Source organism: Sorex araneus, chromosome 6 (genome assembly GCF_027595985.1).
Source record: "Sorex araneus isolate mSorAra2 chromosome 6, mSorAra2.pri, whole genome shotgun sequence".
Classification (NCBI taxonomy): Eukaryota; Metazoa; Chordata; class Mammalia; order Eulipotyphla; family Soricidae; genus Sorex; species Sorex araneus.
Window position 1 is genome coordinate 136,732,256 of NC_073307.1, and position 22,640 is coordinate 136,754,895.

At 37.3% G+C, this 22,640-nt stretch overlaps 1 protein-coding gene and 1 non-coding gene across 2 annotated transcripts in view; one reads left to right on the forward strand and one right to left on the reverse strand.

The window, feature by feature from the left end:
* Positions 1–22,640, forward strand: part of PDHX (pyruvate dehydrogenase complex component X) — a 65,972-nt gene that overhangs the window by 32,726 nt on the left and 10,606 nt on the right. Inside the window, exons 4-10 of the mRNA XM_004607973.2 lie at positions 691–896; positions 3,662–3,760; positions 9,292–9,466; positions 10,955–11,102; positions 14,607–14,665; positions 19,257–19,415; positions 22,407–22,471. Of these exons, the coding sequence (XP_004608030.2) occupies positions 691–896; positions 3,662–3,760; positions 9,292–9,466; positions 10,955–11,102; positions 14,607–14,665; positions 19,257–19,415; positions 22,407–22,471 (911 nt within the window). The remainder of the gene's footprint in view (positions 1–690; positions 897–3,661; positions 3,761–9,291; positions 9,467–10,954; positions 11,103–14,606; positions 14,666–19,256; positions 19,416–22,406; positions 22,472–22,640) is intronic.
* On the reverse strand, positions 8,659–8,765 carry LOC129406181 (U6 spliceosomal RNA). The gene has a single exon (XR_008630844.1). It is a non-coding gene; the product is annotated as a U6 spliceosomal RNA (small nuclear RNA).

Consider the following 22,640-nt stretch of genomic DNA (forward strand, 5'->3'; position numbering starts at 1 on the left):
ATTTAAAAAATTATTCTTGATCTTATTTGTGCAATTATCTAGGAAAAAGTGTTTGCTTAATTGAAACACTGCTGTGTTTCTGATGTACTTATAAAATATTCAGAAGGCTTTTATTTCCAAGTTTTGTAGAGATACAGAAAGAATTAAGTATAAAGAAAGACTGAAACTACACTTAACATTAACCAGAGTAGTTAAACAGTTCTCTGGATGTGGGATATTTATTAATTTTTTCCCAGGAAATAAATTTATTGAAAAGATTTTACTTCATTTTATTAATTGACTAATTAAAAGAGCTAATGCCTTATAAGTTCGAAATTAATTAATCACTCTATAAAAACTCACAGGAAAGACAAATATTTGATATATAACAAGTCTCTATTTTAGATTTGTACTGATTGATGTGAAAAGGAAGGAATAATGGCTTTAATATATTTGGAGACTAGAAAAAGGAGTGAATCGATTTTTCCCTTTATTTCAAGAGGTAGTACTAATAAGTGACCGAGGCAAGGTGTCGAGTTATATATGGGGCTGATGGCAACGGAGTGGGGTGCAGGGCTGGTGGGGACCTCAGAGAAGGAGGCAGGCTGCTTAGAAGTGAATTTTAATCTTTCTAATCAACACTGTTCCCTAGTAGAGATATGAAGTCATGAGCCCTTCTGTTTCTATAATAACTTTCTTTTTAAAATACAGGTTGAAGAAGGATCTAAGAATATACGGCTGGGTTCACTAATTGGCTTGCTAGTTGAAGAAGGGGAAGATTGGAAAAATGTTCAAATTCCCAAAGATGTGGGTCCTCCTCCTCCTCCTCCAGCCGCTAAACCAGCAGTGCCTCATCCTTCACCAGAGCCACAGGTTTCTACCCCTGTTGCAAAGACACCCACCACAGGGAAACTGCCGTAAGTGTTTATTTGAACGATAATACAAAAACAAGAAAGTGTTGTGTCTGGTCTTAGGGTCTTTTTTGTCACCGCATTGAAAGCGTTTTCATGCATTATGTCACCATAGTCCTTCCCCTTTTCTCACAGAAGCCAGTGCCACCATTCTTAACTCACAAACTTAGTCATTGAATACCTGCTACGGTTTAGGTACTGGGAAAGGTTTGTTTGCCACAGTGGAGGACTTAATGGTCTGTCCGTGCTGATCTTAAGTTCCAAGATTTCAGAATGGAATTTCTTTTCCTAAAATTCATGTTCTCTTCCCAGTAGTGGAATTCTCATGACTCTAATGTGAATTCCAATTTCAAAATTGGTATAAAATGAAATTAGTAGTTTAGCATGTTTTCCCAGTTATATGCATTGGACTTTCTGTCACTGATAGAGTTCAGATTTGTAACATTCTTCTGTAGTAATCCAGATGCTAGTAAGCATTGTTTGCCTCAGCTTTATATGGCTTTAATTAATGGACTCTGAAAATTCTAACAAGTTTAATTGATCTATTTTGATGTCCTCTAATTTACTTTTTCATTATAAAAAGCTCCTTGTAGTGGGCTGGAGCAAAAGTTTAGCAGATCGGGTGGTTTCCTTGCACATGGTCCATCCCAGTTCAGTCTCTGGTACCACATATGGTCCCTGGAGCCCCTCTGGAAGTGATCCCTGAGTCCAGGGCGAGGAGTAAGCCCTGAGTACCACTGGATGTGGCTTAGAAAAAGAAAGAAATTTCTTGTACAGGAAAGGTCCTATTGTGTTGTTATTTTTCCTTCAGTATCCCTCAGTGTCAGTAGTCAGAAAAAATTGAGTGTTTTAAGAAGTACTAAGTTTTACATTCCCATTAAACACACACACTTTCTGGTGGTTTGCCTTGAGAAATACCAGGTAGGCTCATGGATGTTCTGTTCTTTTTCCTCTGGTGAAGACACTAGTGTGTTCTGTCATCGTGTTAAGGCCCATCATTAGAAATGTGCATGTGTGAAGCCCCACAGTGTGAGTTAAAACCAGCTGATCTGTGAACTTGCAGTGTTGATAGACATGGTGCTATGATTTGCTAAAATTTTTAATTGGTGGGTTGCTAGTTAACCTTACATAAAAAACTAAAATGGCAGTTTCTTTTGAAAAATCTGAAGATTTGGTAGAGCTGCACAGCTAGAGCTGTTTCCCTGAAGCACAGCAAGTGCCGCATTTATTTTTTGTTCTAGAATGAACTTCTGTCCATTTCATTCATTTTCTTTTTCTAACTGAGTCATTTATGCTTGTCGCTTTACTTAGTGATCTTAATTGAAGAGGTAACTGTAGTAGTCACATGACCTTTTGGTAGCCCTTGGCTCTCATGTGTATGTAGCAACATATGAGCATTGCTTTTGTCTCACTTTCTTTTCTAAAGCATATTTAAGTAAAAATGCTTTTATATAAACACTGAAATCTTTGAAAATGTGTGTGAAAGATTCAGTTCAGCCACAACAAAACAACCTAATTAAAACGCACAAAGCCATTTCTTCCTCAGAAAGTGGTACAGATGGCTAGTAAGTACATGAGAAGATGCTCATGTTCAGAAATGCAAATCAAAACCACAAGGAGATAACACTTCACACTTACTAGCATGGCTCCCTCCTCCCCAAAATGGGAAACAGCAAGTATTGACAAATATGGATAGAAATTAGAATTTTTATGCAGTGTTTGTAGAAATGCAAAATGGTAAAGTTGCCATGGAAAACAATAGGACAATTGTTTAAAAATTTAAAACTAGAATTACCGTATCGTCCAGCAATTCCTTATCTGCGTATGTACTGAAAGCAGAGACTCAAAGAACTGTTTCTACATCCCCCCCATGTTTATATAAAAAATATTATTCATAATAGCCAAAAGGTGGAAATAACCCACGTCTCCAAAAAGTACTATGTATATACAATGGAATGTTAATTCAGTATTAATAAAGGAAATGATGACAACACACTATAAGATAGGTGAACCCTTGCAGTCACTAAACTAGTTAAAATAAGTCATCATAAAGTTCCAAATACTAAATTATTCTACTTATAGGTTTTGGCTTCTTAAACTTTTATTTACTGGTGGACCCTTTTGCTCAAGAAATACAGCATGAGTGAGCAGTGCCAGAAATACTTCAGATCCACTATGCATTTGATTTTGAATTGATTGTTGATTGTCACACTTTCAGAAATCTTTTACTGTTATGTCACCACCTTGTGACTCATGGTGTAAGAAGCTGGGACTTAGAGTAATCAGATTATTCTAGACAAAGTTAAATCATGGTTCCCAATAGCTGGGAAGAGGAAGGACTGAGAAACTACCATTTAGTTGGTGCAGAATTTTAGTTTGGAAAGATGACAGAGTTTTACAGCTGGATCTTGGTAATGGTTATACAAGAGCGTGACTGTGCTTAATGCCACTTAATAGTACACCTAAAAATGGTCAAAGTAGTAACACACTTACCATAGAAAAATAAAGAAGCAGTATTATTTTTAATTGATGTGTGACACGAGGTGCCGTATGAAAAATTTTTAGTCAGAGGTATTTTGTTTTACATATGCAAATATATGATTATACATGAATAGTTAATTTTGTATGAAAATGTTTCAGTAGTAAAGCAGAATTTTAGCTTATTATTTTTCTCTTCCTAATTAGCAGCAAAACTGTTGACATTTAGATATGGTTGAATCAAATATATAAAGTGTTAATTGGTTCCATTAATCTTCATGTTTTCTTCTTAGGATCCGTTTAAGTCCAGCTGCCCGAAATATTCTGGAAAAACATGCCTTGGATGCTAGCCAGGGCACAGCTACTGGCCCTCGGGGGATATTCACTAAAGAGTATGTGTGTGCTTTTTGTATTAACTGATTCCATTATTTATCATGATCATCTTTTTCTCAAAGTATTCAAGGGAAAACTTACTCAGTGTTAAGATTTAAAAGGAAGTACACTGTTCTTTTAATTGCTTTAGTCAGTATAAAATTGTATTCTATGCAAGGGTTGCTTTCTGAATAATTGCAGCATTACTGAAGAACAATTCTAATTTGGTAACTAAGCCAGAATTTTAGGAATGGCAATAGAGGCAGAAAATTAGAGTGCAGGCTGGTGAAACTTTATTGTTTTGAATTTGTATTAAAATAATCACGTATTCATTTAAATTTCTAGAACATGGAAATACACGCTTAGAAATAATTGAACTTTTTTACTTAGAATTTATTCACTCACATTATCAAAGCAGTTCCAAAATGCTGTTGGAACTCTTTGGATTCTCTTTTCCATTCCCGTGATCTTTTACTGATTGAAGTAACTGACATTCTTTTTTTTTTTAATTTTTCATACTAAATCGCCATGAATTTCAGACTTAAAAAGTTATTCATGATTGAATTTTGGGTGTACAATCATCGAACACCAATCCCTTCACTCGTTTTCAACTTTACCATTTGCCCCTGGTTTCCCTTCCACCCCTAGACTGCTTCTTTGGCAGACACTTTTTCTTCCTTCCTTTCTTTTTTCCTCTTAGGCACTGTGGTTTACAATACTATACTGATTGGGTGTTATGCATATTCTTTTAGAGCTTCCATCACCTAGGGCTAGTTCAGAGTGCCCACTTCCCTCTATCCTTGTCAGAGTGGTCCCTTCCCTGTCCTTCCACTCAGCCCCCACTCTCAAGCTTCCTACTAAGAACCAGTTCTTTGTTCATCACACCTACGAAATCATTTTGTATCTGTCCCTCTCCCTTTGACTCATTTCAGTCAGCATAACACTCTGCAGATCTGCCCGTGCACTATTGTGTAACTTCATCATTTCTTATGGCTGACTAGTAGTCCATTGCATGTATGTACCATAGCTTCTTATCTGGCCATCTAGAACTGACTTTGCGTGATGGAACACTGGGATAGCCTCCTATTTGTTTAAATTTTGGGTTTTTAGGAATACTGAAATCGATGGTCCCTGCTCTTTGGAAACTTACTCTGATGGGGGAGCTAAAGATTAATCTGACATGCCTATGAACTAGGGTAAAATGGATATAGTGATGCATATGCCATATTTCTTTCGCAGTTAAAGGAATTTTTTCAAATTGAGCTTATGTTGCGTAATATATGCTTAGTCATGTTCATCTCATACTGATAAGAAATGATATGTAGTATTGACCAAAACTTCTGTCAATTGAGATACAGCAAAGTTTATAAAATATACAGATACAGGTGCTGGAACCAATTTTTTTTTTCCATTAAAGCAGTTTTATTGGTGGGATTTTTTTTTTAACTGAGAACAGTATATAGTACTGTTTAATACTTGAGTATTTTCATTTGTCTATTACAGTCTCAGTGATTTGTTAGGTGTACGGTTCTCTTAAATATGTACTGTGAAGTTTATGCCATGGAGCATGAACTAGAAATTAACATCTTAATCCAAATGCTGAAAAACAGCATCCAAGAATGTGTATTTTAGTTAAAAACCTTAAAATTTTTACTTGATTGTTTAAAAAAAAAATTAAGAGTACTGAGAGCCAACTAAACCTAGTTTTTTTCTTCTACATTAATCTTTATTTAATATATACAATCCATAACTTGGTTTTGTTTATCTTCTACTAGTTTCTTCTGTACATAAAGGAGTGGGGAAATAGCTCAAGTGGCTGAGCACATGCCCAGCATTTGTGCGAGGCCCTAACCCCTGATCACTGGTACCACATTGCTTCATTCATCCCCTAAGCAAAGCCAGGTGTGGTTCCTATTTAAAAATGAGATAAAATAAAAAATTTTGATCAGAGGGTTCTTTCCCAAATGGTGCTCAAGAGGCCCAGGATTTGGCAGTTCTCAGTGTACCGAACTGGTGGTTTAATGGGAAGGCCCAAGGCTGTGTGCTGCAGTGCCCGGGTTTCCCAGACACCGTGGATGTACATAGGGGCTGCCAGGGCGGCACCTGGTGATGCTCCAGGAACTGTGTGGTATTAGGGAGTGAAGCTGGGTTAGCCACATGCCAGGCATGTGCCTTAATCCCTATAACAGCAAATTTCTTTAAAACAAAGTAAACATATCTTGATTTCTGATAGTATAAAGAGTATTCACTAGTCATTATATATTTGATCATGTGTATCATTATAGAAATAATCATACCTGGAAGAGAAAAAGACTCGAAGTGAGGAGACTAGTATAATAGTTCAGGTAAGAGTATACAGTAAATACTTGAAGTGTGGGTAGAAAGTTTTACAGGGAGATTGATGCTAGAAATGCATCCAGGAGAGAATGCAGATACCTTTGAAAAGGATTTAATGTGGAGCATAGACCAGGATAGGAATAAAGCAATGACATGATTTGGGGGTTCTGGTCCAGGTAATGAAATTTTTTGGAAACTGTTTTGGTATGTACATGTGGGATGTTTGGTTTGAAATTTATCGTCAGTGTTACTATCAGTGGGACAGCAGTTCAGAAAATAGTTTGGCACTAGACACAGGATTTGTATATAGTAAAGGGCTAGTTATTATTGAGATCATTGACAGGCAGACTTTCTGTAAGGCAGAAAATCTTATGTTGAAAGATTTCTAGGAGACAGAAATTCAAGGATGATAGAATATGAGAAGGAAAAATTTTGATGTAGTGATTTCATTAGAACGTAATTTAGGGACATTATAGCAGTGGAATAAAGAAGTAGTTTTCTTGCTTTCTTTTACATTTATGCCTAAATCATTTATAAGAAACATCACCTTTATTTTTTTTTTTTTTCAAAACGGAGGTGAGGGGCCGGAGCGATAGCACAGCGGGTAGGGCATTCGCCTTGCACGCGGCCGACCTGGGTTCGATCCCCGGCATCCCATATGGTCCCCCAAGCACCACCAGGAGTAACTCCTGAGTGCAGAGCCAGGAGTAACCCCTGAGCATCGCTGGGTGTGACCCAAAAAGAAAAAAAAAAAAAAACGGAGGTGAAAGTTAAAATAGTAATCCTAGGGAAAATAACACTCTCTTTGCTCAGTACTGTATGGACAAAGTCTAGTTTTTTATTTACTTTTGCTATCTTTTCTGTTACCCTCAGTTCTCTTCTCACCTTATTCTTTAACTATTCACCATAGGAGCTCAATTTTCAAAATTGACAGTAAAAAAATTGAAGACAATAAAGCAGACATTATTGAGGGTTTTACTCTGCCTGTTTTTAAAGATGTCTGTGTTTTGAATTTAACAATAAAATGAACTTTGGAAGAAACTTGGAAATCTACAGAAATGTTTTCCTCTTCTGATACGATGGCAAACTTTAAGGCTTTGGCATAACTGTCTCCAAAGTACCTTGGCATACACAGTGCAAGTAGTGAGGAGCACCCCTCCTCTCTCCACCATCAGTTCAGAGTCAGGCAGGATAATCAGATTCTTAAAGTCAGAAGTCTAGGCCTACCTAATGGCAGTAGGAGTCTCAGCTCATTCTCTCACAAGGGCGAAACCAAGGAGTCTTCTGGGGCTCAGTCTTGTTGATACTGCTTAGTTCCTTGGCACAATAGGACTCTGTTACCCGATTCCTTGCTACTTGTCAGCCAAGGATAGACCATACTCTGCTCCTAAAAGTCTCCTTCATGCATGTCTTTTCCATATGGTCAAACCATAGCTATTCACAAGTGACCTATTTATTTCTTTACTATCGCTGGAGAGTCTCTGTTCACATTTTTTCTTTAAGGGATTCTCAGTTTCTGTCGTATTAGTGACACTCACATGTATATTCATAGGCCCATCTACACTCAAGGGATTTTTGGACATGTTTGCACAAGGAACAGGCATCTTAGTGCCATTTCGGAATTCTGCTTACAATGCTGCCATAAGATAGAAGTAAAAGATTTGTTTTGTGAAGGATAGCTAGCATCTAACATATATTTAACAAATTTGCTGGGTTTTACCATTCACTGATACTTTGATAAGTAATACCAAGGTATTAACTGTGACTGAGAAATCTTTACGAGTTTGCTTTTATGCTGTTTTTACCTAGCGTTTTTATTTTATAACTCAAAAGCTTTAGATTTTTAAAGAATTTTTAAATGTAAAGCTTTTTTATTTGAGAAAGGTATATTTCTACTAATTGGGCAATATTAAAACTTTCAGAAATTTTCTTATTTTGCTTAAAAATATTCCTCTCTACTTATTCTAAATTAGCATAGTTTCCCACCTTGGCATATTCTGTAGTCTAGTTTTCTGATTATGCCTTTTTTTTTCTTTTGGGGTCACACCTATCGATGCACAGGGGTTACTCCTGGCTCTGCACCCAGGAATCACCCTTGGCGGTGCTCAGGAGACCATATGGGATGCTGGGAATCGAACCTGGGTTGGCCGTGTTCAAGGCAAACGCCCTACCCGCTGTGCTATTGCTCCAGTTCCTGACTATGTCTTTTTTAAAAGTGTGTGTATATATATATATGTACATATATATGCCTTTTTTAAAAAAAAGACAGAATAATACGAAGACCAGTCTGTTATTAGGTACTTTTCAGTCTGACTGATGCTAAAAATTAGTTTTAATATATTAGGTTGTGTTGATGACATTTAAGCAAAATTTTATATGGTGTGATTGCCTAGCTATAATCAAGCTAATTTTCACTAGAATTAAAAATGACTTTATAGATGTCCCAGTGAAAATTATATGTATAAGAAACATGATACTTCCTGATTATTATTTATTTATGAAATGTGAAATTACAGGTACAGAAAATAAGGGGTATGGTACAGCCTACAGTTGAAAGACTAATTCCCTTTTAATTTATTTTAAATAATTAATTTAATTTATTATTTTGCGTGTCATCCTTGCGCAGGGGCCATGCTAATCTTCTCTGTATCGTTCCAATTTTAGTATATGTGCTGCCGAAGCGAGCACAAAATGCACCTGTCACTGTCATCCCATTGCTGATTGATTTGTTCGAGCAAGCACCAGTGATCCCCCAAAAACCCTTCAGGTGCCTGCTCGAACAAATTGAAGAGCAACGGGATGACAATGACAGTGATTATTTTATTTATTTTTATATTTCATATTTTATTTTATATTTTATATTTATTATTAATTTATTATTTATAGTTGAAAGACTAATTCCTTTTCAATTTATTTTTAAATAATAATTAAATTATTATTTTGATAAAGTTAATAAAAAGAGCTTTATTAACCTTTTGATTTTCAGAACCTACACATTTTGGTTCTGAAAATGTGTAGGTATTATAACCTTTGAACAAATAATATGAACCAGCAGACAGGAAAAAGGTTTACTTAGCTAGCTCTAGTAATTTTGTGTCATAATAATCTTAATGTCTATATCTTTTTATATCTGTCTTCTACATTTCTTCTCTACTTTCCAATGTTCCTCTTACATTCTTGTTGGCTAATACTGTTTCTCTAATTTTCTCTTCAGAGATGCTCTCAAACTGGTTCAGCTAAAGGAGATGGGCAAGATTACTGAATCCAGACCACGGCCAGCCCCTTCAGCTGTTCCCACAGAGCCTGTGCCCCCCCAGGCCACAGCCGCGCCACCGTATGCCCGCCCAATGATCCCACCAGTTTCAACACCTGGTCAGCCCAACACCCTGGTAACGTTGTCTGAATGAATTTTTATTCTTAAGATTAAAATGAGAGAAATCGGGAACCATAATAGTACATTGTATGAATTCTTTTATTAACCCACTATAGTAGTAGCTAGACGTGATCCCAAAAAAACCCTTCAGATGCTTTGTTTTGCAGATTTTTACACAAATTTATATCTGTGCAGTGTTAACTTCCTAGTAGAACACTGGAACCACCATGTTTTAGTTGACACACCAATTCCATAGCCTCAGTACCATATATAGGCTCTATAATGCTATATGCTTATTATAGGTATTATAGAGCCTATATATGATATAGTATAATATATAGTATATTAGCATAACAGGTAGGGCATTTGTTTTGCATGCGGCAGACCCGGGTTCGATTCCTCCATCCCTTGGAGAGCCCGGCAAGCTACCGAGAGTATCCCGCCCGCATGGCAGAGCCTGACAAGCTACCCGTGGCATATTCGATGTGCCAAAAACAGTAACAACAAGTCTCACAATGGAGATGTTACTGGTGCCCACTCGAGCAAATCAATGAACAACGGGACGACAGTGCTACTTACTTCATCATTTTGATTCATGAGAAAGAAAAAGTTTCTATGATGCAATACTTTGTTAATGAATAAATTACTTAAATTAGAACAATGCACATTACTGTTCAATTCTTATATAGAGAGTACTTACTCTGTCTTATCAAGTACACTGCTAACGTCAAATGTTTAATTTCCTAAGACAGCATTTGTTAAAAAAGAAAACACCAGTATTTTTTGCCTCTTTTCATTCTACAGTGATTAAAATCTGATCCTGTAATGAAAAGGACAAGGACGAAGTTAGATACCACTTAAGGCCATTATACTTTTGTTGGAAGTCCAAGGAAATAGGAAATTTCCAAAACAATAGGAAAGTTCCAATGAATTTACAGGAAGATTTTACTTTCTCCTTCTTACTTTAGATTATGAATTTCTAGGAAATAAAGCAGTTATGTGGTTTAAATTATAAACCAAAATAAAAATAACCTGGCAGGTTATTGTTTTCTACTGCAAGCCATTTTTATAAGAATAGTTCTAAGTTTTTTAATTTTATTGGCTGCTTTGAGTTTCATCTGGAAATGCTGTGTAGAGCAGTAGTCCAGCAGGTGGGGCACTTGCCTTGTGTGTGGCCAGGCTGGGTGCACTTTCCAATACCACAGGTAGTTCTCCACCCTCAAAGGTATATGGTTTAGTAGGTAGGTTTCCCTTTATTCATCTTGATCCTTTCATTTATTCAAAACTAATTTTTTTACAGTAATATACCATTTGTTTCTCAGTCATATTCATTAAAACCTGGAAATTTTCTCATATTCTTCCTGTTACTAATTTGTAAAAGTAATTTTCCTGCATTAATTTTTAAGTACTGTCATAAGTCACCAAGACTAGATTTCATGTATGAGGTTTGGTTGTCCGCCTTTTTTATTTACAGTGTAAGGGACAGGTTGCTGTTTCTTTGCAGGGTACGTTCACTGAAATACCTGCTAGCAATATTCGGAGAGTGATTGCCAAGAGGTTAACTGAATCTAAAAGCACTGTGCCTCATGCATATGCTTCTACTGACTGTGACCTTGGAGCTGTCCTAAAAGTTAGACAAAAACTGGTCAAAGGTTAGTAAAGTTGAATTTATTAACTATAATACACATGCTAACTATTAAAAATTCCTTTATTTATAAAATGCACATTGTGTATATTTCAGTTTCATCATGTAGATATATTTAGAGGCTACAGTAACGAAGCGGTACTCTTTTCCTATAAAAAATAAATTTTATCATCTAGGTATGTTTTAGGGCTATCGTAAGGAATTGTACTCTTTCCTGTAAGGAAATTAGTTGGATCCTTCATATTTAGTAAATCATTTTTTATCGTCATACTTGAACAAAGTAATCCTTAATGTTTTAGTAAGTGTAAAGTTACTAAATTGAAAATGAATTTAGGATTTTGTTCAGATCACGTAAATGTATTTTAAATACCTTTTTCATACAAGCTTTAAGTTTTTGTTTCCTTACAGTATACTTTAAAACTCTTGTATGAATTAAAAACCAGTGTTGCTGAGAGACACATGTGTTTTTTGTTTGGGTTTTTTTGTTTTTGTTTTTGAGCCACACCCAGTGATGCTCAGGAGTTACTCCTGACTCTGCACTCAGGAATCACTCAGGTTCTAATTGGGTTACATCTGGCTGGGCTCAGGGGACCATATGGGTTATAAGACATCAAGACCCAGGTTGGCTGGAGGCAAACAAGCACCCTACCCATTGTACTATTTCTCCAGCCCCAACACACACTTTTTTTTTTTTATATCATGAACTGGTGTTTTCATTTTTTCATTCTTGATCTGTATATTTTTTTAATTTTATTTTCTTTATTGTATTGTTTTAGCACTTGGTACAAGGATGCTTGGTAAAAGCAGACATTTTGGCCTGAATCTTGGAGGGAGGCATTCAGTCTAATGTGAGCTATAAGTACAGGGAAAACCTAGAATGCCAGTACATTGGTATTCTGTGAGAAGATCCCTTTCCTTAATGCTGAAAGTTTTAAGCATGAGTGTATGTTGAATTTTTGTTAGATGTTAAATTATCTCTGACAGACTGCTTTTGTCTGTCATTTGAGATTGTAGTTTTTCTATTGAAGTACTCATTTCGGTGATACCCAAATGTTGAGTCAGCTTTTTATTTTCTTTGTTTCTGGGCCACACTCAGAGCCTACTTCTGGCTCTGTGCTTAGGGATCACGCCTGGTAGGCTTAGGGGAGCATATGGGGTGACAGGAATTGAACCCGATCAGTAGTATACAAAGCAAGTGACCTACCCATTTTACTATCTCTACAGCCCCATCCTTCTTTACTTGAGTGACTCCTCATTATTGTTAATTAAAACACTGCTAATCATTGATTTTCTCATATATTGCTAGAGTTTTGAAAGTTTCTTTAAGAATCTTTTTATTTCTGCACATAAAAAATACTGGTCAGCATTTTCCACTTACTGAGTTTCTTCTTTTCTTCTGGATTAATCAGAGCTCATGCGTTTAGTTTGGAACTGTTTTGTCCTTTATTTTCTGCAACAATTTGTGTATTTTTGGCCTTTTTTTTTAAAAAAAAGAACTGGCCTTTTTTAATTGCTTGTCATAGTTCACCAGTGAAGCCATTTATGTTACTATTATTATCATCATTATTATTATTCATTTTGTATTTCCTCGTCCATCTTGCTGTATCATTGTTGGTTTTGTTTTAGGCTGGTGGGTGGTGGTCACACACATACTGACTGTGGAGCTTGCACATCTTCAGCTGTTCTGCTCTCTCAGTTCGCAGAGTTTCCGTACTTGGCCAAGATGCTCCAACTAAATTTCCAAACTAAATGCATGAGATCTGATTAATCCAGACATTGATGAAGCCCAAAAAATTTAAAAAAGGAGAAAGAATTTTTTAATGAGCCAGAGCGGTAGTTCCTGGGGAAGGTGCTTGTCTTGCATGTAGCTGACCCAAATCTGATCTGTGGCACCCCATGTGGTCCTCCAAACCCACCAGGAGTGCTCCCTCAGTGAAGAGCGAGATGTAAGCCCTTAGCACCACTGAAGGGGGCCCAAACACCAAACAACAGCAATGAGAAGTTTCGAGCTGAGCTGGCAGATAGTTTGAAGGACTCATGGTCAACATGCAGGAGAAGACGCAGGTTCAGTTCCCAGCACTACATGGCACCCAGACACTGCCGGGCTTAAGAAGACAAAGCAAGAAGGGAGCAGGAGAGTGGCTCTGAGCTTCGGGGATGCTCCTGACAGTGCTCAGGGACCATATGGGATGTTGGGGGTGGAACCCAAGTTGGCCTTGTGCAAGTATTGCCTTACTGCTGTACTATCTCTCTGACCCCTTTAAGTCTTTCTTCCTTGGAGCTCGTTTAGTAAAACACACATAGTATTTTATTTTTTCAATATCTTACACCCAGTGGGAAAAGCAAAATAAGATAATGGCATATTTTAGTTATGATCAGCTCTGTAGGAAGGGAGGGAACCCCAGTTTTATCTTAAAATCATTTTGTGTATTAAAAGGATATTGATTCATATGGATTCACCCTGTAAAACTAAACAGTCAACCTCATTTTATTTATTACACTAGGATCTACGCCAACATTGTTTCATCTTTGGCATTTACTATATCCTGTCTTATTAAATTAAAAAGCAGCTCTTGTTTAATGCAGTGGCCTTAATCTTTTTCATTGTACTCTGAGTTGATAAAAAAAAAAACAAGCCACTCCTTATTATATCTGCCTATTTTCAGTAACCACATGAGAACTAGGGAAACTCCCTTCTTACAAGGCTTCCTGATTGACCATTAGGTGTGGTGTTGATGGTCCTTAGACCAAAGCGGTCAGGCCCACACTGCAAGGACAAGCACCACCAAAGGGGACCCTCTAGGCATATACAAAAAAGGAAAAGGTGAAAGAAATTTTAGTGATGACATGAGCACTATATCTCTCGGTATAGTGATTGTATTTTAAAGCCTGCTTAGAATAAGGATATCATTTTTAAAAAAAAGCAAGAAAAAGGCAGTCACCTTGTAAACTTCCTGACTGTTTGCCACTGAAAAAATTTGTCTTTTTAGAGACAGAATAATTGTTTATCTTCTTTCTGCTTATGGTCGAAATGTATCCTCCAAGTTCTTCTAGATACTGGAGCAACATAGAATAGTTACTCCAGAGTAAGCTTTTAAGTTTATGTTAATGTTGATGTTATTTATTGGAGAATAAAATATAGGTGCAAGTTTTTTGTTGGTTTTTTTTTTTCCTTTTTGGGTTACACCGGCGTTGCACAGGGGTTACTCCTGGCTCTGCACTCAGGAATCATTCCTGGCTCAGAAAAACATATGGGATGCTGGGAATTGAACCCGGGTTGGCTACGTGCAAGGCAACCACCCGCTGTGCTATCGTTCCAGCCCCCTAGGTGCAAGTTTTATATCATGCATGTTTTTTTAAACCCTGTATACCATATTGATAAGCAAACAAAAAAACCTTTATCTTTAGTCATTGCTTTGCATTCCATAGTTAACAAATTTAAAATCATAATGGTAAGAGAAATCTTATGAAGAATATTTTAGAAGAATAATTTTAATATTTTTTCTTTCAGATGACATTAAAGTATCAGTAAATGATTTTATCATCAAGGCAGTAGCAGTTACCCTTAAAGTAAGTAGCAAACCCAGACATGTTGACTTTGAAAATATTCATACACTATAGATTTTTAATAAGTAAAATTTGAATCAAAAATGTTGATAATTTCATTGCTAAAAATATTCTATCATTTAATGTATCTTCCTTAGTTTTGTGGATGATGTAACTGAGAACCAAAAGGGTTTGCAACTTATAGCAGGAAAAAGACCACTTAGTAAGCCAGTAGTGACTGATCCCCTAGTAAAGCACAGCCTGTGCCTTAGAAACACAGTGGTGAAGAAAAGCCTACATCGAATCTGCTCTCGTGGGGCTTCTGTGATTGGGAGGGCAAAGTTTCATCTGGTAGAGAAAGTGCTGGGAAAGAAGAAAGCAGGGGATGGCGACAGGGTCACTGGAGTGTTGCTGTGCAGCATTAGTCAGTAGAGCCCCTCCACCAAGGTGGTCACTGAGACAAGGTTTGCAGAGAGAAAGGAAGGAGGGAGCCACATAGTGGTGTAAGAATGTTCTGCTCATTCATTTTTTCGGAGCAGCAAACCTGAAGATTGAGAATCAGGTTGCTTCAAACACAACCCTGAGGATAAAGTGTGCCTTGGGTAAGAGTGACATTTCACAGGAAGAGAGGGGAGAGGGTCGGGGTCTTGAAGGGTCCGTGAGGCCTTGTATGAAGTACAGATTTCATTGTGCACGAGAAGGAACCCTAGGAGGGTTTTGAGGGGAGACGTAATCCAACTTACACTTTAAGAGAGAGTGCTGTGTTTGTGTGTAACCGGCAAAGGGCAGAAGCCGTGACCTCACCTAGGATTCTGTAGGCTAAAGTGATGGCAGCGGAGCTGGACTAGAGGGAGAGGTTTTTGTCACAGAGCAAAAGGGAACAGGATTTTCTTTTGGATTGGATATAGGATTTCAAAGATGAATGAGTGTTTTGGCCTAAGCAACATCAAAAGTGAGATTTTTCTCTGTACTAGGGCTAAAGCCCAGAGTGACCCCTGTGTACTGCTGGAAGGCCCCCAAAACAAACCAGAACAAACGAACAAACAAAAAAAATATATATATATGTATATATATACATATATATATGAGTTTTTCTTTTGAATGCAGCCTATTAGGTTTTTATTACCGTTTTCTGATGAACTCTATTTTCCAGATATTCTTTGCTTGTGAAGTTGCTTTTTGATTTTTGAGGTTTTCATTTTCCATTCTTACTTTAAGACTCATTGTGAAAAAAACCTCGTCTTCTGAGGGGTTGGGGCTCTTGTTTATTATTTTGAGCTTGAAGCATTGTTAAATGGATGAACTGAGTCTTGAAAGAAGTGAAAAGAACGACTGAGAAATGAGACAGAAATGAGCAGTGCCACTTAATAGAGCCAAAGTTGAGTAGAAATTTTATTTTCATGGTGTGGTCAGGAATAAAATTTAAGTAGAAGTGCTGGAGAGGTTTTGTACAGTGGTTTAGGTCCTTGCCTTCCATGCAGCTGACCTGGATTTCATCCTTGGTACCACTTGGTTCCCTGAGCCAGTACTGCATCAGGAATAAGAACTGAGCACAGTTAGATGCACCCCAAAAACCAGAGTAAGTAAATGAAATCGGAGAGGTACAGTGGACCTTATTTATTATGCATTATGAGGCTTAAATTGTGTACTGGGGGGCCTTAGATCTTACTTCGTAGAAAGAGAATTTTTGAGAAAATACCTTTTTTTCCCTAATTTTTATCTTTCTGTGATATTTGGCGAAATAATGACTATATTGTTGCAGACATTCGATAATTTCATCTGGCATTTTTTTATCTATAGTGCAACTATATTCATATCATTATAGAAATGCAAACATAGCATCATATATTTTTGAACCTAGGGAATCTCTCTTAAAGAGGGAAATCAAGAATCCACAAAGAAGCTAGAAATAGTAAGCCAATGCAGCAAAGTGTCTGGGCACAAAATCAATACACAAAAATTAGTTTCATTGTTATATAAAAAGGATGAATCAGAGGAAGAAGTGATCAAGGAGTCTATCCTATTGAAAGTGATATCCAAAAAGAGCAAGTATCTAGGAATCAGCTTAGCAAAAGATGTGAGAGACCTATACCATGATAACTAAATCAGTTAAGAAAGAGATAGAGGAAAACCTTAGGAAATAGAAAAATATTCCATCTTCATGGATTAGAAGAATCCATATTATTAAAAATGATTATCCTACCTAAGCTATTATATAGATTCAGTGCAGTCTGAATCCAAATTCAGATGACCTACTTCCAGGATTTACAAAAGCCAATAAAGGTTGTATAGAATCGGGGGGGGGGGGGGGGAACATGAGTAGTCATAGCTATACTGAAAAATGAGAAATTGAAAGGTATTTTATTACCTAATTTGGAACTGTATTATAAAGCTATAATGTTCAAAACTGCATGGTACTAGAATAAGGATAGACCATCTGATCAGTGGCTCGGAACTGAATACCCAGTGACAAAACCCCACGTATATGGACAATTAATTTTCTATATGAGAGCTGAGAACATGAGATGGAGTAAAGATAGCGTCTTCAACAAATGGTGCAGGAAAACTGGATTAACTCATGTAAGAAATTAAAGCTGGATCCATATTCTCCACCTCACATAAAAATCTATTCAAAGTGGATCAAAGACCCTGAAATTTGACTAGAAACTATAAAGTATCTGAAAGGAAAATATAGGCAGAACACTTGAAGATTTGGACCTCGGAAGGATTTTCAGTGATCTAATACCACTGGCAAAAGCAAAAAATAAAAATAAACAAATGGCACTACATAAAATTAAAGTGCTTCTGCATAGTAAAAGAAACACAGGCTAAAACTAAAAGACTGGCTAAAACTGGGAAAAAATATTTTCATTCAGCACATCAGATAAAGGTTTAATAGCCAGGATACATGAAGTACTCTCTAAGATCAACATTCTTGGTGGTGGAATATGAGCACTGGTGAAGGGATGGGTATTCGAACATTGTATAACTGAGATTTAAACCTGAAAACTTTGTAACTTTGTAACTTTCCACAATAAAAAATTAAAAAATAAATAAATTTAAAAAAATCAAAAAAAAAAAAAGAAATTAAAAACCGCTATCAAAAAATGGGCAGAGGAGGAGTCGGAGCCATAGTACAGCAAGTAGGCATTTGCCTTGCACACAGCTGACGCGGATTCAATCCCTGGCATCCCATATGGTCCCCCAGCACCACCAGGAGTAATTCCTGAGTGCAGAGCCAGGAGTAACCCCTGAGCATCACTATGTGTGACCCAAAAAGTAAAAAAATGGGAAGAGGAAATGAATCAACTGTTTTCAGAGGAAGATAGGCAGGTGGTCAGTAGATATATGAAAAAATGCTCAGCATCACTTACAATCAGAGGAACCAAATCAAAACAACAATAAGATACCATCTCACACCAGTGAGAGAGGCACATATCGAAAATAGTAGGAACAATCTGTGTTGGCAGGGATGCAGTGAAAAGGAAACTCATCCATTGCTGGTGGGAATGCTGTGTCATACAACCCCCATGGAAAAGAGTATGGAGAGTTCTCAGTAAACTTAGACTTTAACTGGCATGTGACCCAGCAATTCCACTTTGGGCATCTACCCCCAAGACATAAAATCACTCTCTAAAAGGACATATGCACACCATTATTCATTGCTGTGCTCCCTATAGTAGCTTAAACATGGAATCAACCTAGATGTCTAACGACAGATGAATAGATTCTGAAGATGTATATATGCACCAGGGAATACTATGCAGCAGCAGGGAATAATGAGATCATGCAGTTTGTTGGAGCCTGATTGGAACTGGAAGATACCATGTTGAATCAAGTAAGCTAGAAAAAGAAAGACAAGCACAGGATCTCACTTACCTGTGGTATACAGAATACTGGATGAGGAAATGTATTGTAGTAAAAGGGGGAATGCCTAGACCACTCGACTCCAGTGCTTAGAGAGGAAACAGATAAAGAAGGAAAGAAATATAGGGAGGAGGAAGAAAATGGGATTAATAGGCATCAGGGCTTTAGTTATACTAATGATATGGGTAGGTGATCTAGCCATACATCCAAACACAGGCTCAGTATCACCAAAAATATGCCTTCCGAGCTGCAACAACTGAAATCTTATATGCCTAAAACTCGACTATTCAGTAATCTTGTCAATCACAGTTAATTATTAAAGAAAATAAAAAGGGAACTTGCTTATTAAGATCCTGCTGTTTCTCCCGAGGCCGCCCCAGGAATGGTGATACTGGCTGTCACTGGCCTTTCGCCCTCCCCTCTTCATAAGATCTTGCTGCTCATCATAGGACAAAGTACATAAGATGTTGAATACTATGTAGCCCATAGATCAAAAAAAAGGAGACCTTTTTGTAACTATAATAAGATATTCTTCCAAACTAAAAAAATATTTCGCACTCAGATCTGAATGACTTTTTTCAAACCGAATATTTATCTTTATCTTGCAATTATATTCACTTTTGAAAATAGTTAACAATTATATGAACTATTTTTCTATAACCACTGTGGGTTTGAAACTTCTTTTTTAACTGTTTTTTCCTTTCTTTTTATTTTTAATTTAACCTGTTTTTCTATTTCTGCTTTCTAGCAAATGCCAGATGTCAACGTAAGCTGGGATGGAGAGGGCGCAAAACAACTTCCCTATATTGACATTTCAGTGGCTGTGGCAACAGACAAAGGTTTAATTACACCAATCATCAAAGATGTAGCTGCTAAGGGTATTCAGGAAATTGCTAACTCTGTAAAGGTATGTCTTAAAAATCTTGTGGTTTTAAAATGCTAGAATTTGCATTCTGATTAAATGTTGACATCAGATCACACTGATACATAGTTACAGTTTTGTTGTTGGGTTTTTGTTTGGTTGTTTTTTTTTCCTTTCAAACGTCAGTTGTGTTTATTATTTTACTTAACCATTAAGGTGAGGTTTTATGTTTGTTTTTGCCTCTGATCACTTTACTGTGTTTACTGTTGTGATTCATAGTTCTAAAAGAAACTTTCTCAGCATTCCCTGTTCCTTGCATGTGGGAAGAAGGTAAGTTCAGGTGTAAGAAACCGAGCCAGCAGTCTCCAGGGTGAAGGCAGTCCAGCCCCTTCCCTGTGTTCCAAGGCACTGAAGGTCGCTGCCCTCTGCTGCTCCCGTTTCCCCGTTTTCTATGGACACTCCATTCTCTGACACACCAGACACTAGGCGGAGCCCTTTATTGCTTCAGCTCAGTACTAGGGTCGGATCCTTACCTTTCCCATTTTAAGTAGGGGGAAGCTGAGTTTTAGCCCCTTTAGTAGTTCCAGTGTCACTTTGTTTTTGTTGTGGGACCACACCGCAAGTGCTTAGGACTTCACTGGTGATTCTGTGCTCAGAGAGCACTGCTAGCAACAGTGCTCAGGGACCTTATGCAGTGCTGGGGATTGAGCTGGGGTCAGCCTAACCCCTGTCACTATCTCACTAGCCCCAAATGTTACGTTTTAAGACCTTCTGGGGCTTTCATAGTTAAAGTAGCTTCCTGACTCTCAGGTCTTATCAGGTTACCAGTCTTTTAAAAATTAACCTTTTTTTAAAAAACCATTTTGCATTTCTTACCTGATGTTGACTGCTGGTTCATTGCCATTTGTTGAATTTCACAAATGTGGCTGGACCACTATAGTTGTTCCACAACTTGTAACTGTTCAAGGGGATTTTTTTTAAAAAAAGAATTTGAAGCTGTTTAGTCAAAATGAATTTTTCAAGGAGTTCATTGGTACTGAGAAATCCATCTATGCACCCCAGGTTCCGAACCCAAGCACTGGCGATGTTATTCTTGCCCTCAGTAATCCCTAGGCTGTCCGGGGTGTCACTGTGTGGGACTAAGCGTGTGTCTCTGCTAACTCAAGTTTGCATTCTCTTCTAAAGTAATAATAGAACAACACACCTTAGATCCCGTGCTTTGCTTAATCCTTTATTATTGTAGCAGTTCTAAAAGCAGTGGAAAAACTTAACCTCATTAGTTCCCACTAATTTTTCTGGATGATCTAGTAAGAAACTTGATAAATTTTATAAATATTTGCTGGTTATTTTTTAGTGTATCCTTTCAACTAATGCTTTAGGAACACCTACTTTCACTTTAAGTTCCCACTGCAGGAATTCCTCTGAGAATTAAGAATTTTCAAGGGGAAAAAAATTAAATTTCAGGCATTAGTCTTCCTGGATTTTGTTCATACTCCAGACTCTAGAGGTCACTGATAGAAATATCCTGATGATGTATTTAGGGTCAATGAGATTTTTTTTTCCCAGTGGAGTATGAGGGCTTACAGTCTAAGTTTTTGTTTTGTTTTGTGTTTGTTTCTTGGGTCATGCTCAGCAATGCTCAGGGGTTACTCCTGTCTCTGCACTCAGGAATTACTCCTGGCGGTGCTTGGGGGACCATTGGGATGCCAGGGATTGAACTCAGGTTGGCCGTGTGCAAGGCAAACGTCCTACCTACTGTAAAATTGTTCTGGTCCCCAATCTAGGTTTTTAAATAAACATTGCTTTTATTTGGTGAGCCTAGTAATACATCAGGATATGTAGATCATTTGTCTTCGAAGAAATACCTTTCAGTGACTGGGGAGACAGCTCAGGAATCAGGGGTACATATCTTGCATGCATAGGAATCAAATTTGACCCTTGACGCCACATGGCTGCCTGAACACCACTACATTCTCTGCATTCTACTTTGGTAGTACCCTGCATGGCTTTGGTAGTCCCCAATATAGCCCCCTGAGTGGCATTGCATATCTAGGCCTGAGTGTTGACCCCCAGTTCCTCTGAACACTGCTTGGAAGCTCACCCCCAAGCCTCCACCCGCCCAAAAAAATTTTTCAGAGTTTATGCCATATACGCCTTCTTTTAGAAACAGTATTGTCAAGAATATGAAAGTGCTTCATTCTTTTATTCCATGCAGAATTGGATTCACTTTATTCAGGAACAGTTTTGGTGATAGCATAAAAAACTAAAAGTCCAGTTTAAAGTGTTTGAACTGCACTTCAGATAGTTTTACATGAAATAATTCAGAAAAAAAAAACAGTGCATTTTTAACTTTGGGAAATAGTGAATTGTGGCAAATGCAGCCTTTAGAATGTTTAAGCAGATTTTAGAAAGACAATCATAAAAATTAATAGAGAAGATAATTACAATATTGAAAAGTGAAAAACAAAGTTTGGGGTTGCTGGGTTTTGTTTTGCAACTCTGGAATTACATGTATGACAGATGAAAAAGCAAAACCTGCGGGCAGAGGCTGTGTCTCGGCGATCGAGCACGTCCATGTGGGGGCCCTCCTTTCCATCCCTGGCACAAAAACTCAAAGGTGAAAACAGATGGGTTTGCTCCCAGTGGATAAATTTTTTTACACTGCTAGATTGTCAAGATTGGCCTCTTATTTCCTTAAAAGAAAAGCGTTTTATTGAAAGAGAAGAAAATTGCAGTGTATATTCAGAAAACACTGAAATTTTCTGCCTAGTAATGGTATGGAGAAGTAATTACAGTTTTTGAAGTTTTAAAGGGAGTGATTTCTTTTTTTAGAATTTGTATCAGATCTTTAGTTTTTAGACGATCTGTGCACCAATTTATTTTTAAAGTTGTATTGGGAAGCATTTTTATGATACATGTTATGAAATCAGATTGAGACCTATTAGAGATAAGAGTATGTCCTATAGAAATTTCTCAGGTGACAGTCAGCTCTATCGCATAGTGTTGGTCGTCATGCCCTCTTTGTGTTTTTATCAGGTTCTGTCAAAGAAAGCAAGAGATGGAAAATTGTTACCTGAAGAATACCAAGGAGGATCTTTCAGGTAAAATATAACATCTTCATTATCAGAAGCAGCAAACAGAGGACTCACAAAGTCCATGTCAACTTGTTTCATCTGTTTTCTGAAAATTGTTTTTGAAATTTAAGATAGATATCACATTTTAAGTAGCAGAATGTGTTGAAAACATTCTTCAGAACAGTCAGATTTTCAT